Raw genomic sequence first — 19,755 nt, 5'->3', positions numbered from 1 at the left:
TTCAGCAAGTAAGTCCCGTTAAAGATGGAGTGCCGTGATTTCCTTCCCACCCTAAAACATGATCATCAGGTCTTGTTATATAAGAAGTGTACAGTATTTGTTAAAATGTAGTTTTTATGTGGGCATGCCCACCAGTTCATTAAGTGTGCCTGGTTTGCCTGGTGGGTGGTGATGGGTGGTGATCCTGAACTGAAGACGCACCCACAGCTGTAGTTGTATGATAAAGGGTGGGGGGGTGATTAGGGGAGTGGCTGATAATGTGATGTCACTATATTACTGTTTATTTCATTGGCACGTTTGACTGTCAAGGGTTCAGCCTCCAGGAAGAAACCCTAAATACAAAGTTATACACCATTGCACATAAAAACGACTCCAGGGTGTCTAATGAAGTACTGTCACCTCATACACACATGAAAAACTGGAAAAATTGTGGCACTCCATCTTTAAAGATGTGGCCCAATATACCAAAGTGGACCAGTGTCCATGATGCACCCGCCTGTAACCTACTTCACTAGAGTGAGAGAAACACACACAGCACAACACCAGAGGGAGCTCCTACTGATCTCATTCCCCCCCCAAATTTGGCACAAACCTGGGGATGAATGCATTCCACCAATAATGTGTATAATTGCGAACGCAGTGAGCTGAGCACTAACTATAGAAGCTGGCCTAAACTGTCTGACTGTGTGTGTCTGTGACTGTGTGTCTCTCTGTGTGTGTGTGTGTGTGTGTGTGTGTGTGTGTGTGTGTGTGTGTGTGTGTGTGTGTGTGTGTGTGTGTGTGTGTGTGTGTGTGTGCGTGTGTGGTGTCACGCTGTAACATCACCGGCCCGCCACCAGAGGGCGCAGCTGTATCACACACGCACACACACACACACACACACACACACACACACACACACACACACACACACACACACACACACACACACACACACACACACACACACACACACACACACACACACAAAACTCAACTTAACTTTAAAAAATCACACCTGTGTGAACCGAGTGGTGCAACTCCCCTCTCTCCCCCCCCCCCCCCCCCCCTCCTCTCTCTCTCTCTCTCTCTCTCTCTCTCTCTCTCTCTCTGCTTTATTATGGATATCTGGATATATGGAACCTAGACAGTCAGCAGTTGGATTTGCGTCCAGCAGGTGGCAGCCATGTCACATACTTCTGTCGTTCCAATTTCACGCATGCGCACACCACTGTGCTCTTGACGGATACATGATACGGACATTCCTGGTTGTAGGAGTGGTTGCACCACTCAAAAAAACTTAACTTAAAAAAGTAACTTAACGTAACGAAAAAGAAAAAGAAAATAAAGAAAAGAGAACAAAAAAACCCCAAAAAGTACGTCATTTATTCTAATTGTTGTTATTGCAATTTACGAGCTGCGTTGGCGCGTCTTACTTGTAATGTTTGTTGCATATAGGGCTGCTGCAGTCTATCACATACTGAGGACATACTGTAATGTTTGTTGCATATAGGGCTGCTGCAGTCTATCACATACTGAGGACATATTGTAATGTTTGTTGCATATAGGGCTGCTGCAGTCTATCACATACTGAGGACATATTGTAATGTTTGTTGCATATAGGGCTGCTGCAGTCTATCACATACTGAGGACATATTGTAATGTTTGTTGCATATAGGGCTGCTGCAGTCTATCACATACTGAGGACATATTGTAAGGTTTGTTGCATATAGGGCTGCTGCAGTCTATCACATACTGAGGACATATTGTAATGTTTGTTGCATATAGGGCTGCTGCAGTCTATCACATACTGAGGACATACTGTAATGTTTGTTGCATATAGGGCTGCTGCAGTCTATCACATACTGAGGACATATTGTAATGTTTGTTGCATATAGGGCTGCTGCAGTCTATCACATCCTGAGGACATATTGTAATGTTTGTTGCATATAGGGCTGCTGCAGTCTATCACATCCTGAGGACATACTGTAATGTTTGTTGCATATAGGGCTGCTGCAGTCTATCACATACTGAGGACATATTGTAATGTTTGTTGCATATAGGGCTGCTGCAGTCTATCACATACTGAGGACATATTGTAATGTTTGTTGCATATAGGGCTGCTGCAGTCTATCACATACTGAGGACATATTGTAATGTTTGTTGCATATAGGGCTGCTGCAGTCTATCACATACTGAGGACATACTGTAATGTTTGTTGCATATAGGGCTGCTGCAGTCTATCACATACTGAGGACATATTGTAATGTTTGTTGCATATAGGGCTGCTGCAGTCTATCACATCCTGAGGACATATTGTAATGTTTGTTGCATATAGGGCTGCTGCAGTCTATCACATCCTGAGGACATACTGTAATGTTTGTTGCATATAGGGCTGCTGCAGTCTATCACATACTGAGGACATATTGTAATGTTTGTTGCATATAGGGCTGCTGCAGTCTATCACATACTGAGGACATATTGTAATGTTTGTTGCATATAGGGCTGCTGCAGTCTATCACATACTGAGGACATATTGTAATGTTTGTTGCATATAGGGCTGCTGCAGTCTATCACATACTGAGGACATATTGTAATGTTTGTTGCATATAGGGCTGCTGCAGTCTATCACATACTGAGGACATATTGTAATGTTTGTTGCATATAGGGCTGCTGCAGTCTATCACATCCTGAGGAGCGACAACTACACGGCCCGCTTTGGCAGTGAACCCGGCCTGAAGCTTCTGGGGATGCACAACAGAGGAGTCATCTTCAACAGTGACCGCCCGCTGTGGAGCAAAGTCAGGACATATTTTGCCAATGGTGGGGAAAAACCCCTCTATCCTCCTCCTGTGTTTAAGGTGGTTTCAGACGGGAAGCGAGTGACGCAGGCGTTCTCAACCTGGATCAGCTAATGCACGGGGTTCCCAAAGTGCATGGGACAGGGGCAGCGGTGGCCGAACGGTTTGCGGAGCGGTCTTGATATCGGAAGGTCGCTAGTTTGTATCCCCGGACCGGCACGTTAAAAATTACCACTGCTGAAGTGCCCTTGGACAAGGCATTGAACCCCTACCATGAAATGTTCTATGAGCAGGGCCTGGCTGTAAACAAGTTCTTGAGCTTAGTCCAGTTACCCTGGGTAAACATAGTAACTTTACTTTCCTTTACATGGGGTCCGGGCCGGGGACCCCTAGGGGTACTTGAGGGAGTTCCAGGCGGTACCTATATATAGCTCAATTAGAGATATAAGGAACCAAATGGACCCTTAATATGGGTCTGAAACTCAGAGAGTGTACGGGTCCATTTGGTTCCATTTGTACACTCTCTGAGTGGTTTTACAATATAAATTGGGGTACCTGCAGAGATATAGAAATGCCATTAAATCGGGGGTCCGTAGCATAATGCGTGTGAATTTGGGGGTCCATGAAATTAATATGTTTCGGAATCACTGCTAGAGCCCTTATCGGGGTCACTGGCATATGTTTTCAAATGGGGGGTCCATGGCCTAATAAATGCTGAAAATATGAAAGAGCTATATACTGTGGAAGGGTTATCATGTATTAATTTACTTGTATTGATCCTATAAACAATTTAATATGTCTAGTTTGCCCACCAATTTTGGAGCTCTGGCTCATGGACTAAAAACCAAAAAGAACTGAACCGGTTCCCATTGGGAACCAACCGGTGGAAAGGGGGTCTCTGTGTCTCAGAGGAGTGATGTTGACAGTTCAGAAACCTGCCTACCAGTGACATCGTTGACGGGTCATCCCTATATATCTTCCCTGCTTACCCCCCAAAAAGGTTCAAGGGTCGTTAGGCTTTAGTGCTGTAAGACTTCATAGTCCGGCAACCGTCAGGCTTCTTTTGTTTAAAGTGGGAAATTTGGTCAAACTAGGGGTTTTTCATGATTCTAAATCCATTCCAAGCATTAGTTTTGCACAAAAAAAACACTCCTTGGGATAAAAACGGCCATAGATGACAAACGTGATGAGGTCAGCACAAATGTGATGCAGGTCAGCACATTTTGGGCAAATGGCTATGGCCAGTGTATTTTGTGCAAAACTAATGCTTGGAATGGATCATGAAAAGTTAACCCCCTATATAGTTTGACATGTTACATGCTACTTAAAGCACCCAATTTCCGCCAGCATTAATTAATCCCTCGATAGCGTATTGCCAAGGTTTTATCGTGCGTAACACTTACTTTGTGTCGCGTACCAAGAACTGGCGGACCCAAATGCAGACACAGACAAAAGTTTGAAAGTTCAAGGGTGTTTATTTAAACAAACTGGCAGGCAGGCAGGCAGAGCAGAGCAAGGTGCAAACAGGCTGGTCAGTGCATGGGCTGGCAAACTGAATCACTAGAAAGCACGAGGAAACTGAAGTTCAAACACTGGTACTGGCTAGAAGTGTCTACTACAACTGTGGTTGATTCAACAATCTGGCGATCGGTGATGTGGGAAGGCCGGGGCTTTATAGGCCTGGAGGCGATGAGCTGATGGCAGGCAGGAGCGTAGATTGGAGAGAATGAAGGGACTGGAAACAGGTGAGCCAAGAGGTAAATGGAGCCAAGCCTACGCCCCACACACACGCCCCCACATAGCACAGACACTGACAGACAAGAAAAACACAGCCCTGCCTGGGACTGTGACAACTTTGTGTGTGTGTTTGTGTGCGTGCGTGCGTGCGTAGCCCTCTCAGGACCCAGCCTAGAGCGCTCCGAGGAGCTGTGTGTGAGCTGCACCCGCAGACAGCTGGACCTCCTGCAGTCGGAGTGGGCCGACCCCTGGGGTCGCGTGGAGGTGGTGAAGCTGCTGCGCTGCATCGTGGTGGACGTGTCCAACAGGCTGTACCTCAGGGTGCCTTTCAACGGTCAGTACTACGACAGGCTGTACCTCAGGGTGTCTTTCAACGGTCAGTACTACGACAGACTGTACCTCAGGGTGTCTTTCAACGGTCAGTACTACAACAGGCTGTACCTCAGGGTGCCTTTCAACGGTCAGTACTATGACAGACTGTACCTCAGGGTGCCTTTCAACGGTCAGTACTATGACAGGCTGTACCTCAGGGTGTCTTTCAACGGTCAGTACTACAACAGGCTGTACCTCAGGGTGCCTTTCAACGGTCAGTACTACGACAGACTGTACCTCAGGGTGTCTTTCAACGGTCAGTACTAAGACAGACTGTACCTCAGGGTGTCTTTCAACGGTCAGTACTACGACAGACTGTACCTCAGGGTGCCTTTCAACGGTCAGTACTACAACAGGCTGTACCTCAGGGTGCCTTTCAACGGTCAGTACTATGACAGACTGTACCTCAGGGTGCCTTTCAACGGTCAGTACTACAACAGGCTGTACCTCAGGGTGCCTTTCAACGGTCAGTACTACAACAGGCTGTACCTCAGGGTGCCTTTCAACGGTCAGTACTATGACAGACTGTACCTCAGGGTGCCTTTCAACGGTCAGTACTACAACAGGCTGTACCTCAGGGTGCCTTTCAACGGTCAGTACTAGGACAGGCTGTACCTCAGGGTGCCTTTCAACGGTCAGTACTAGGACGACCAGACCAGATCAGTGGCGGGGGGAAAGTACTCAATGTTTTACTTAAGTATAAATACTGCAATAGAACTATACTCGTTACGTTACAAGTAAAAGTCCGGAATTCAAAAGTAAAAGTAGAAAGTACTGTTAATTCAGAATGTCTCCTTTCATGTTTTCAAAAATTGTTTGAAAACAGCAGAAAACAGCGACGCATTGTGTGCTTGTAGTGTAGTTCGGCTATTTTCAAATAGCTCTGAAATGGTTAATGTAAGTTATGTATGTATGTTTTGTAATAATCATCCAATTCACCGAAGTAACTAAGGTTTTCTTTTTAAGTAAATGTAGTGGAACAAAAGTATAATATTTGGATCTGAGATGTAACGGAATAGTTATTTAAGTATAAATAAATAAAAGTATTGCAAATTGGAAATACTGAAGTAAAGTACAAATACCAGACGAATCTACCACAGGAAAAAAGGAGATTGGTCTGGACCAATCAGCAGTGTTGTTTTTGGCAGCACATTTTGGATTTTAGTTTTAGTCATAGTCTCTTGAATAGTTTTCATTTAGTTTTAGTCACATTTTGTTACTCCATCATACTACAGAGAAGGACCTGCTGGTGAAGATACAGAACTACTTTGACGCCTGGCAGAGCGTTCTGATCAAACCTGCCGTGTTCTTCAAGGTGGGATGGTTCTACTGGAAGCAGCAGACAGCAGTGTAAGAACAACACAACAACAACAACACACACTAACTGGACACTGAGGGCCCTTTTCCACCAGTTGGTTCCCAGTTGGAAACCGGTTCAGTTCTTTTTGGTTTTTAGTCCATGAGCAGTGGCGTGCCTTTTGGCAATTTTGCTCTTAAAAAAAAATAAAAATAAAAAACTTTTTTTCTTTTTTTTCTTAATTTGTGGACCATGGTGACATTGATCAAATCTTGATTAAAAAAAACTCTTCTACTATATTATTTAGGCCCCCACAATCTAAAGCTATGTTTCTATGTCAGTGGTTCTTCGATAAAAAAGCAGACCTACAAGCTCGTAGCGCGCCACTCGGGGGCGCGCTATGAGCTTGTAGATCTGCTATTTTTCAATAGCTAAAGCACCAAAATGGGTTCCCGCCCCAAAATGCGCTGCACAAGGTGCCCTTTTTTTACTTGAGCACCTGCCCCTCTAAATGTCTGTGCATGCCACTGTCCATGAGCCAGAGCTCCAAAATTGGAATGTCAATTATGAATGGAGTTACCTATATTAGATTGTTATCACCATGAAACTTCGCCAATTGAGTACTTACACGAAGACAATGATTTATTGTATTACAAATTTTACATTTTTAAATATGCAAATGAGGCATTATGTAGGAAAATATGAAAAAGTTACTACTGTGGAAGGGTTATCATGTATTAATTTACTTGTATTGATCCTATAAACAATTTAATATAGGGTATAGTTTGCCCACCAATTTTGGAGCTCTGGCTCATGGACTAAAAAACAAAAAGAACTGAACCGGTTCCCATTGGGAACTAACCGGTGGAAAAGGGGTCTGACTGTCACACACTTTTGGACACTTTTGGACAACTTTTGGACTATAGTAGTTATGGCGACCACACACGCAGTCTTATGCAAATGTAAACAGATAGCATGTTGTTTAACCCATTTAGGGTGGGAACCCCATTTGGTGTTTTAAGGATTATGTTATACTTTAGCTATTGAAAAATAGCAGATCTACAAGCTCATATAGCGCGGCATGAGGTAGGTCTGCTATTTTTGAAAAATCGTGAAAATCTTTTAATGTATTGTATATTCTTGCAGAGCGAATGTTTTTACAGTAACTCAAATCTTTGCTTCTGGGGAGGCCCCTGGAGCAATATAATTTCAGATGGGGGTCGGCGGCCAATTACAGATCATTTTTGGGGTCCTTCACATGAAATATTGAGCACCACTGATACAGAAACATGAGGTTTATTGAGCACCACTGATACAGAAACATGAGGTTTTTCAGAAAATTGTCATGATTTAGAAGACATTTTTAAAATGTCGACGTCAGGCCTAAATATCATTTGTGGGTCGCGGTCCTGACACATAATGGGTCATGAGTTAAATACATATCCCTTTATTTATTTGTTTCGCAATATAGGAGCTTGTAGATCTGCTATTTTCACAAGTCCAGCGGGGACACTTCTCTTGTTGGCTCTCCAGCTAAGAGGTTTGGGAACTACTGATTTAGATTTAGACTGATTTAGTTAGACTGATTTAGACTGATGCTAGGATGCTAGATTTAGACTGATTTAGACAGATGCTAGGTTAATTTGTTCTGATTTAGACAGATGCTATGAGTTAATTTGTTCTGATTTAGACAGATGCTATAGGTTAATTATTTTGTTGACCTGGCATCCTGTAGTTTCTAACTTTCTAGCACTGCCCTGTAGTTAAACCCATTTAGACCTGAGGACGTTTCTACAAATGTCTTCTAAATTCTGACAGTTTTCTGAAAAACCTAGGTTTCTATGTCAGTGGTTCTCAAACTATTTAATGTCGAGGACCCCCAAAAATATATATGAAATTGGCCACCGACCCCCATCTGAAAATATGTTATTTCAGGGACCCCCCCCCCCGTTCGCTCTGAAAGAATATATATAAAGATTTGTGCCACATTTTCACGATTAAAAAAGAATAGTAGACCTACAAGCTTGTAGCACGGCACTCGCGGCACCGAGTGCTGCACTACGATCTTGTAGATCTGCTATTTTTCAATAGCTAAAGTATAACATAATGCTTCAAACACCAAAAGGGGTTCCTGCCCAGAATGGGATTTGTGCCGTTAGGATTTCCGCTCGGTGGATCCATCTATAGTTTCAATTTACAGATATATGTTTTATAATGGTTGGAATGATGCTACTGTATAGGTTATTATAGTTTACATGTGATCCTAGTTTACTGAGGTACTATACTGTCTCTCTCTGCATTCTATGTATGTGTTTAACTTTAAAATTTTTAATATTGTAAGTCACTGAATAAAGAGCGTCTGCTAAACGCCTACATTGGACATTAAAGCCAGCATGGGCTCACCATGTCCATGTTGTGAATGTTCTGCTTGTGTGCGTGGTCAGCCAACAGCTCCAGGACGCCATGGAGAGCCTGGTCCAGAAGAAAAGGCAGATGATCGATAAAACTGATCTGGACTTTGCATCGGAACTCATCTTAGCCCAGGTCCATCTCTGCACGACAACACTGGTTAACCCATTTAGGCCTGACCTCGAAATTTAATTAATTTAAATCTTCTAAATCCTCCAGTTTTCTGAAATAAATATTTTCACGATTTTTCAAAAATAGCAGACCTACAAGCTCGTAGCGCTATGAGCTTGTAGATCTGCTATTTTTCAATAGCTAAATTATAACAATGTTTAAAACACCAAAATGGGTTAAAATACCGTTCTAACGTCCAGGTACATGTAAATTATGATCCCAAGGCTACTTACAGTACAGTACAGTGACAGTATTTTGGTTTATAACTAGAACCAAGAGTCCCCCCTGGATTCCTTGGACCATGATGCAACTCACTACATAGGCATAGGGCATTCTGCAACGAAGCTGATTGCGTCCGTGTGTGTGTGTGTGTGTGTGTGTGTGTGTGTGTGTGTGTGTGTGTGTGTGTGTGTGTGTGTGTGTGTGTGTGTGTGTGACACTGTGTGACTGTGTGTGCGTTTGTGCACAGATTACAGAGTCACGGTGAACCGATCGTAGACAACATCATGTGTTCGAGATGATCATATTTATTTGTGGTCTGTTATAATGACAGAATCATCATGGCATTATACTGATGATATAGTGTTTTATATTAACAGGGTCATGGTGAACTGAGCGCGGACGACGTCAGACAGTGTGTGTTGGAGATGATCATCGCTGCTCCAGACACTCTGTCCGTCTCTCTGTACTTCATGCTCATGCTGCTCCACCAGAACCCTGATGTGGAGCAGAAAGTCCTGGCGGAGATTGACCATATTGTGACAGGTGACTTATTGTGACACCATCCTATTGTTCACACTCAATCACACGCAAACTATCCTTGAGGGGTTTCCAGGTGGTCCCCATACAGCTAGGAGTTGGTACCAAATGGACCCCTATAGGTCTGACGTCGAAATAAATAAAATCTTCTGAAAGAATTATATTATATTAATTATATTCAAAGATTTGTGCCACATTTTCACAATTTTTCAAAAATAGCAGACCTACAAGCTCATAGCACGCAGAGCTTGTAGATCTGCTATTTTTCAATAGCTAAAGTATAACATAATGCTTTATAGTTAAAACACCAAAACGGGTTCCCGTCCAGAATGGGTTAACTCTTGAGAGTGTAAAATGAAACCAAATGAACCTTGATAAACATCTGCATTACTATTAAATAGGGTCTACAAAATAAGAGAATGTGGAAGAATTGATATTTTGATCACCTTTTTTTCTGATGGTACCAACATCAATACAGCATGGAAATGTTTACATATTCTTTAGTTTTCCGCAAGGCTAAATCTCATCAAATCCATCCGTGGCTCAAATGCAGAATAAACTAGAACTGCACTCTATCGAGTGCCTACTTGCGCACGTTGCACACAAGTAGGCCATAAATGACCTACTAGTGTGCAAGCATGCAGACCGCGCAAGTACTGTCTACGAACTTTGAAATCTCAGCCTCTCAATAAACATTGAAATTAAATACTAAAGTCAGGTTATAACTGGCTGTCAATGGTGACGTAATTACGATATGTTTCAATATTGGTTGGGTAACAGGTAACGTTTGTACAGTATGTACTGTATGCACGTATGTAAGTTGTAAGATGAAAGTACTGGCTTTTATATGTGCGTATGCTTGGTAGGTATATACTGTATACCGATGTTGATGGTGACATAATTAAGATATGTTTCAATGTCGGGTGAATTAAAGGTAATGTCTGTATACATGTATGTAATCTGAAACCTATCTTTATTACGTCACCATCAAAAGCCAGTTATATATAACCCGGCATGGATACATATCTTAATTACGTCACCATCAATACCTATACCAAGCATGCACGTGCATTCGTATACCAGCACGACTACACTACTTACCGCACTCTGCTTTGCGGCAAGTAATAACGGGGCCTTGAAAACCGCCGATCCATAAGTCCATAACCATCTCATGTCGGGACTTATCTTGTGGTCATAGCGGCTGTCACGTGTAGGTGAGGTAAGGACCCAAACGCAGGACAGCCAGGCATGTAGTGTTCAAAACCATGAATTGGTGTTTTAATTCAGAAGACAGGTGAACATGAACAACTTAAAACAAACTGAAACAGGTGACAGGATACAATGACTCAACCAGGACTGACTGGGGAACAAGACTGATATACACATGAGGGTTGATTACAAAATGAGACACAGCTGGAGCAAACAAGCCAAGAACCAAGAACCAAGAGAACTAGACCAGGGAACAATACATAGAAATACAAGACCTAGACTGTACAATGACAAAAGTCTGTGACTGTGACAGCGGCGGGTGACCAGACGGCGGAAAGGGTCGACTACAAGAACCTCCCGGTGCTGGAGAGGTTCATCAACGAGTGCCTGCGCTTCCACCCCGTGGTGGACATCACCATGCGCCGGGCGCTGGAGGACGACGTCGTGGACGGCACCGCGGTGGCCCGCGGGACCAACGTCATCCTGAACACCGGCCTGATGCACCAGACCGAGTCTGTCTTCCCCAAACCGGACCAGTTCAGCCTGGACAACTTTGACAAAACCGTACGTCTGTTGACTGTTGTCACTCTTATGTGGTAGCCTTGCGTATATTATATAGCCAGATAATATATCACCGCGTGGATATTAGTCTCGTCCTTCTCAGTGTTAGGATTTCTCCCAAGGAATGGTTTAAAAAAAAAAATCAAACAGACTCTATTGATGAGACGGTGTTGGAACTAACGCCCTTACATTAAGTTACTTTACATAACGAAACTACTTTTTGCTGTAACTTGTAATGTAACTCTTTACATTTTCTCATTCAGTAACGCCAGTATAGTTACTGTGTTTTCAATGGGTGAGTTAGGGCCGGTTCATACTCCTATTTTACCGCTGTTTCGGCGCTGTAGTGCCGAAATGAATTTGGCTCGTCAGAAATTTTGAGTAGCACCGAAGAGCCGACTTTAGGACGGTACCAGTCCCCCCGCCCCCCCGAACCTCAAATGACGTCACATTGTAGGCCGAACCAACTTTTATTCGGCTCTAAAATAGGAGTATGAATCGGCCCTTAGTAGTTACCCACGTTGCATAATGTAATCCAAACGAACCGTGCATGGGCAGGGCATCAGTATTATCATTATCATCATTAGACTGGATATTGTCTGTGATTTTGGATATTGTACTATTGTGTACAAGAGTAGAGCTTAAAACACACCACAACAGCTGGACCAGTGACATATTTTTTCCTTGAAAACAATGTCTTCAAAAATCTTATAGCCTATTTTTTACCTTAATTTTTTTATAAAGTAAAGTATAGTAACTATAGTTACTTTCATAATTTAGTAACTAGTAAAGTAATTAGTAACTTTTTCAGATTAGTAATTTATAACTATAACTAATTACTTTTTAAAAGTAACTTGAACAACACAACGACCTGGCTACAACCAATCAGAGTAAGCGCAGCCCATTCTTGCAGCATTCATCACATGTGATTAAGCCCGCCCCATATTTGCATACTGGGACGTGATTGGCTCTAGCCTGCATGTCAGACAAATCTGGTTGGTTCCTCACTATAGGGACGAAATCCGCCCGCAATTGAGCAATGCCATGGCCTAAACCTTCCTGGGTCTTTTTTGAGCGGTGCAGCCATTCCAAGGAACAGCAATGTCCTGTGTCCACGTGTACGCGTGCGGCGTGTCCCTATGTCCCTATGTTTAGAGGACCAGTTTGGGCAAAAGTGGCGCTGTTGTGCTAGAAACAGAGAGAGAGAGATAGTGTTGCACTGTTGCCTGCTAATTACACACAGAGAGAGAGAGAGAGAGAGAGGTGTCTGCTAATTCCCCCACACAGTCTGTCATTTCTCGACCGTTTTGGTCGCGGGGCGGCTTGCCAGAACCGGGCTGGCACCCTGGGACGTGTTCCTGTAGCTCTGGAAGTTCCGGGGACCCACCCGATGACCCCCACACGGAGTTGCACCACTCAGTTCACACGGGTGTGATTTATTTTTGTCTGCGTAGACCACTCTTTTTTGTCTTTCCTAAACCATACACCATAGACCAGTGGTTCTCAAACTTTTACCCCCTCTCTCTCTCTCTCTCTCTCTCTCTCACCCAGTCAGTTCTTTTATATTTATATATATTTCACATTTCCCAGGTCCCCAAGCGGTTCTTCCAGCCGTTTGGGTGTGGTCCTCGCGGGTGCGTTGGTAAACACATCGCCATGGTGATGATGAAGGCCATCCTGGTCACCATGCTGGACCGCTACACGATGACGCCCCCTGATGGCTGCACAATGAACAGCATCAATCGCACGCACGACATGATCGTGCAACCCGACAGCCGCCAACGGGCCCTGACCATGACCTTTCACCCCAGGCCAAAGGTCAACACTCAACGCTCCCAGGAGTAAAGCTAATTAACCCATTAAGGCCTTGAAGGTCGATACTACAAAATGCCTTCTACTGTAAATCCAGTGGCGGAAAGTAGTCTCGCGTATAGCCAGACAACTATTCCACGATCTCCGAATGCTACAGTATATAGAGTCTGGTTCTCTGGAACTACACCTCCCGAAATCCAAGTAAGGAAGCTGCCATTTCCGTTCACGGAAATATATTTAAAAATATCTTTACATTAAAAAAAATATAATCCTTTTCTGCTAAGCAACAAGCTATATATGCTTAGATGTTTTTTATTTATATTAGGATAAATGTGCGCGAATGTAAAGACGAAACGGAAGTGGGGAGGCACTTCCGCTTTATAGCTTCCGTTGCTGAGTCCAGACTGTATGACGGAAGCGTTTGAAAATTGCGAGAGTATAGTACACTTGATTAAATACTACTAGCAAGAGGTTGTGATTATGAATAATACTAACTACATTGGATAAATTGTTGTGATTATGAATAATAAGGTGTTGAGAGGAGCCCAAGAGGGAACAGTGAGGTTACAGGGAAAAGAAGGTGGAGGACTTTCATGTACTTTTAAGGGAAGGTGTGCAAGACGGTGGTGAGACCAGCTATGTTGTATGGTGGTTTAGAGACAGACAGCTATGTTGTATGGTGGTTTAGAGACAGACAGCTATGTTGTATGGTGGTTTAGAGACAGAGCTATGTTGTATGGTGGTTTAGAGACAGACAGCTATGTTGTATGGTGGTTTAGAGACAGACAGCTATGTTGTATGGTGGTTTAGAGACAGACAGCTATGTTGTATGGTGGTTTAGAGACAGACAGCCATGTTGTATGGTGGTTTAGAGACAGACAGCCATGTTGTATGATCGTTTAGAGACAGACGCACTGAGGAAAAGACAGGAAGCAGAGCTGGAGGTTAGCAGAGACTAAAATGTTGAGGTTCTCTCTGGGGGAGGGTGGATAGGATCAGGAACAAGTACGTCAGAGGAGGGATAGTGGAGTATATCAGACAGATATGGAGGCCAGATTTATGGATGTAGTGAAAGAGGACATGAAGTTAGTTGGTGTGCAGAGAAGAAGAGGCAGAGGACAGGGTGAGATGGAGGCAGAAAACAGAAGACATTGGATACATTGTTGTGATTATGAATAATAATAACTACATTGGATGGATACGTTGTGAAGTGATTGGCGCTCTTTTCATCGTACATCATCATGTTCATGACGTTTAATAGACACCATGTCGTCTATTTGCTCAGACACTATGACATACAATTCTCCATTCATTGTCAATGGGAATTTAATGTTAGGACAAAGTTTGTGCACACACACACACACACACACACACACACACACACACACACACACACACACCAAAAGCTGGATATAGGAGATATCTACATTGGATACGTTGGAACTCAGGCTGTTTTTTTTCTGAAAAGGAATTACCAAGGTTTCCATCCAACAGCGACGATATGTTAGTACTTAGTAGTATGTTATATGTCTATCTGCTTTGATCAATGACCGTCGATTCATTGTCACAGCATATTCTAGCCGAATAAAGCGTGTGTCAACAACAAACTTATTTGACATTTTAGCTCTATACCTTTTGGGGAATATTTTCAATTGCTACTTTTTGCTACTGCAGGAGTTTGGGTCTAGCACTCCACTGAAAACCATTGCTGATTTTTCTCGTTTAGCATAAGTCTTTATTTTAAATCGTAGCATGTTTGACATTGTGTGAAATAAATGTCTGTAATAAAATAATCTGTTGACATTAAGAAGTAGTCTGTGATATTTCCATCAGAACACAACACTGTCTCATAGAGTTATTATGTTCCTACAAGCATTGGGTGCTTGTAGGAACGTGTGTGTTGTGTGTGTGTGTGTGTGTGTGTGTGTGTGTGTGTGTGTGTGTGTGTGTGTGTGTGTGTGTGTGTGTGTGTGCGTGTGTGTGTGTGTGTGTGTGTGTGTGTGTGTGTGTGTGTGTGTCGATTCAATTTGGCATGAGGGCCTGATGTACAAACTGTTGGAAAGTGGCATTGGGGGGAAAACCTATGACATCATAAAATGAATGTACACTAACAACAAATGCGCAGTTAAAATAGGTGAAAAGCACACAGACTTTTCCCCCAAAAATCGAGGAGTTAGACAGGGATGCAGCCTGAGTCCAACACTCTTCAACATATATATCAACGAATTAGCAAAAACGTTAGAATCCCCTTGGCAAACACAGAAATCAAATGCTTACTTTACGCAGATGACCTGCTGCTGCTGTCCCCAACCAAGGAAGGACTACAGCAGCAACTTGATCTCCTACACAAATTCTCCCAGACATGGGCCCTGACAGTGAACCTAACTAAGACTAAAATCATGATATTTCAAAAAAGGCCCAGCCACCAAAACCACCAATTTTTCCTAAATACAATCCCACTAGAACAAACAAAAAACTATACCTACCTTGGCCTAAACATCAGCAGCACAGGGAACTACAACCAAGCTGTAAAGGACCATGAGAGACAAGGCAAGACGGGCATTCTATGCCATCAAAAGAAACATAAAAATAGACATCCCAATTAAAACCTGGCTTAAAATACTGGACTCTGTGATAGAACCAATTTCCCTCTATGGTTGCGAGATCTGGGGACCATTAGCAAACCATGATCTTGAAAAATGGGATAAACACTAAACCGAGACCCTACACACAGAACTCTGCAAATCCATTCAACGTACCCAGCGAAAAACACCAAATAATGCATGCAGGGCAGAATTAGGACGATACACTCATAATCAAAATAAAAAAGAGAGCACTTAAGTTCTACAACCACCTAAAAGAAAGTGACCTAGATGCACTCACACAGTGAAACTCTAGAGAGATTCCCCCTCAGCCATCTGGCCCTGGAACTCCGGGCACAAACACAAACAGAGCCACGAGATAGAAAACCCATTGGACTAAACCAAATTATAAAACAGCAAAAGGAAAACTATCTGACACATTGGAAAGAAGCAACACAAAAGCAGAGTAAACTAGAATGCTATCTGGCCCTAAACAGAGAATACACAGTGGCAGAATACCTGAGCACCGTGACCGACCCAAAACAAAGAAAAATCTTAACTAGTTGTACAGACTCAGTGAGCACAGTCTCGCAATCGAGAAAGGCCGTCATAGGCAGACCTGTATCCCGAGAGAAGACAGACAATGCACCCATGACTGCACACAAAATGAAGTGGAAACCGAGCTACACTTCCTAACCATCTGTCCATTGTACCAAGACATCAGAGACACATACTTCCCACAGATTACAACCACACACAGAGATTTTGAAAACATGACCAATGACAAAAAACTCCCATATCTGCTGGGCGAAGTACAACAATGTGCAAACACAGCAGCAAGATTTGTGAGTTGCTGTGATAGGAGAAGGATATAAAATGGAACACAACCACCCTAAAGACTAATCATTGTGTATAATGATTCCTGCACTATAGCCTACCTGCATTGAGTGATCTTGGTACATAGAATTTGATCTATTGAAGATTCTGACCTTCAAATGTACATCATTTTTGTTTTGATTGTATTGCTGTATTGTTGTATTGTTCTTTCTGCTTTGGCAATGAATGTAAACGTATGTTTTCTCATGCCAATAAAGCCCTTTGAATTGAATTGAATTGTGTGTGTGTGTGTGTGTGGGTGGGTGTGTGCTCAGACCCTCTGCGTTGGGGGGGGGGGGGGGATTTGGAAGTACACAACATACCAAAGCCTACACGGCTTGTGCAATCGACGTGTTGTGATTGGCCAGTCGCTGTGATTGACAGCCTAAACCTAACCCTAACCGTAACCTCAGTAAAACTATACCTAAACCTAACCTTAACCTCAAGAAAACTATACCTAAACCTAACCCTAACCTCAGTAAACTTAACTTGCCCGGGGGGCGTGGTTATAAACACAACCCGTGTATAGGAATTAGTATGTAGCGTCCAGGACCCCTAGCTGTTAAATCTTGGTATAGGAGGCGTTGTGAGTTTGTAGATCTGCAAAGAGGTTTGGTGTAGAGGGAATAGGGAGGAGCAGTTGTTGATGAATTAAGTCAATTAAATAAAAAAACATTAATTGGTGGCCTGGGCGGCCGGGCTGGCGTTCCACTCCTGATACCGACGGCCTTTTTACTGCGTGTCATCCCCCCCACCCCCCCATCTCTCTCCCCATTTCCTGTCAGCCTATACTTTCATTTACCTCATCAATAAATAAATAAAAGGGCGAAAGCCAAAATACATATATATATTTAAAAAATAAAAACATGAATTTGCAGTTTACACAGCACTCACGACAGTGCTGTCAAACAAGTATATTAAGCCATCTATGAAACCTATGAAAAAGTTTAATCTGCAACATAGGCCTACACTATATATCCGGGGGTCCTGCTTCATCTCTCTCTCAGCTATAAGAGGTCCTTGGCATGAAATGGGTTGAAGGGCTCTGGATGGGTTATAATACCCCCATTTTGAGAAGAAGAGGATGAGCAGTGCTTTACCCCCCCCCCCCCTATAGCACCCCCAGTCAGACACTACAGTATATGACAAACTCCATTCATTGTCAATGGGAATTTTATGTTCGTGTATAGGACAAAGTTTGTGCACACACACACACACACACACACACACACACACACACACACACACACACACACACACACACACACACACACACACACACACACACACACACACACACACACACACACACACACACACACACACACAAAGCTGGATATAGGAGATATCTACATTGGATACGTTGGAACACAGGCTGTTTTTTATCATTTCTGAAAAGGAAATAACAAGGCTTCCATCCAAAGCGTTCATTTTTTGGTGTGTCAACAACAAACTATTTGTTACCGTGTCAAAATGTGTTGAACCCAAAATGCAGAGTCACGACTAACAAACAACAAATAAACACTAATTTATTAATTAAATGCCGAACAAAAAGCAAGGCAACAAAAACGGGCAGAGGATAAGTAATCCCAAAATGCAAACACAAAAAGGTACGAGCAAGTAACCAGAGGTATTTAAGGCAGGGTCCAGAGGAACAGAGTGTATAGACAACATAACAACAACGTATGAACTGACAAAGTGTGAGTGCAATGAGTGCAATGAGTCCAGTTATATATGGAGCAGGCTGATTGTCGAAGTGTTCACAGGTGGGATGAGGAGGGGGTTGGAGACAGGTGAGTGAAATGACTGTGTGAGTGGAAGGGAAAGTGGGAGTGGCCAGGTCTGACATGGTCTGTGGAGAGACAGATGGACAGTCAGGTAGCCAGACCATAACACTATTTGCCCCACCGACTTCAACTTCGACACACACGTTCCAAATACTGGAATAGCATCAACACAAGTTCATAAACATTTTCTTTCAACACTCTAAGGCCATCAGGCCCAGGTGCCGAGTTGGGCTTAATACAGGAAAGGCTAGCTACAATTACAGTTGTTATTATAGGGATTTTTTTTTGACAGATTTAGTTCGCATGATTTTACTTTAAACAACAGATAGGATGTAAACGTGTCAATCAGTTCGTGACTCGTGAGGGGTGTCACGATAATAGCCTGTTTTTCCCGTCTCAGTTTAGCCCTGTAGCGTGGCAGTAGGTATATGATATTATGGTCAGACTTCCCCAGGGCAGGCCTGCAGGTGGATTTGTAGGCGTCTGGTATGTAACACTTGTCCAGGGTGCGTGCCAGGCGGGTCTCCATCACCTGATGAAGGCCGTTCGCGGCCGAAACGTCGTGTCTTAAAACTTATGGTGTTTTAACTAAAATAAAACACCTTTGGAGCAAGCCTGTGTGCGGAGTCTGCAGACTACACTTTCTTATCTTCACTGTATTTACCTTAGTCCAGCACCAGCCAGGAACTGGATGTGCGCATGCCACCTGCTTTTTAAACTGTGTGTGAACACCCCGGCTGCTAATGTATCATCATGAGTCATGACCAATGAAATTATGCCGGCCGTGAAAACACCCTCGTGTGGAGCACATAAAAAGACCCAGACAGCAACACACCACCCTTCAAGGATACCCCCGACCCGAATCACCGATCTCCACGGACACACACACTTGTAGAAGACCCCGACCACTTAATCTCCACGGACACAGCTGAGACCACTTCAGGCTGATCATGTGTCCTCAACTCCTGTGCTTGCTGGGCCTGATGGCACTAGGTAATTGTTCTTTTATTGTTTCATTATGCTTCCATAATGGTTTTAAGGACCCCAGTTTGACATACATTTAAGGCTTTTTAGCCTATCTCTGAATCAAGGCTTTTATCTCAAAATCAAATCACTGTATAAAGTGTTGCAGGGTTATATGTCCAACCTCTTGTACATACCTACTGTACTGCATCTTTTATTTCATTTTGACATGGTTTATTTAGTTTTTCTTTTATCCTATACAAAACAATTGATGGCACTAAAACAACGTGACGCATTGTGAGCTTGTAGATCTGCTCTTTTCGACAAAGATATTTCAGTGTGGAGGGAAAAAGAAGTGGAGTCGGAACAAGTAGACCCCTGTGGCTCGTTTAGAACCATTAAAATAAAAGGTTCTTTAGAGAACTTTTACCTGACAATTA

General features: G+C 43.1%; 1 protein-coding gene across 1 annotated transcript in view; it reads left to right on the top strand.

Annotated features, from left to right (window-relative positions):
* LOC310876863 (aromatase-like) overlaps positions 1-13,140 on the top strand; it is a gene marked incomplete at both ends in the record, with an annotated part of 13,299 nt that extends 159 nt beyond the window's left edge. The window contains 8 exons of the mRNA XM_083790515.1: positions 1-8; positions 2,648-2,802; positions 4,672-4,851; positions 6,125-6,239; positions 8,631-8,730; positions 9,366-9,531; positions 11,048-11,298; positions 12,886-13,140. The exon at positions 1-8 is cut by the window's left edge and continues 159 nt beyond it. Of these exons, the coding sequence (XP_083646641.1) occupies positions 1-8; positions 2,648-2,802; positions 4,672-4,851; positions 6,125-6,239; positions 8,631-8,730; positions 9,366-9,531; positions 11,048-11,298; positions 12,886-13,140 (1,230 nt within the window). The remainder of the gene's footprint in view (positions 9-2,647; positions 2,803-4,671; positions 4,852-6,124; positions 6,240-8,630; positions 8,731-9,365; positions 9,532-11,047; positions 11,299-12,885) is intronic.
* Between the last annotated feature and the right edge of the window lie 6,615 nt (positions 13,141-19,755).

This window comes from Protomyctophum parallelum, assembly GCF_964188405.1.
Source record: "Protomyctophum parallelum genome assembly, chromosome: 2".
In the NCBI taxonomy this organism is placed as follows: Eukaryota; Metazoa; Chordata; class Actinopteri; order Myctophiformes; family Myctophidae; genus Protomyctophum; species Protomyctophum parallelum.
This window is presented reverse-complemented; position numbering and strand designations above follow the sequence as displayed.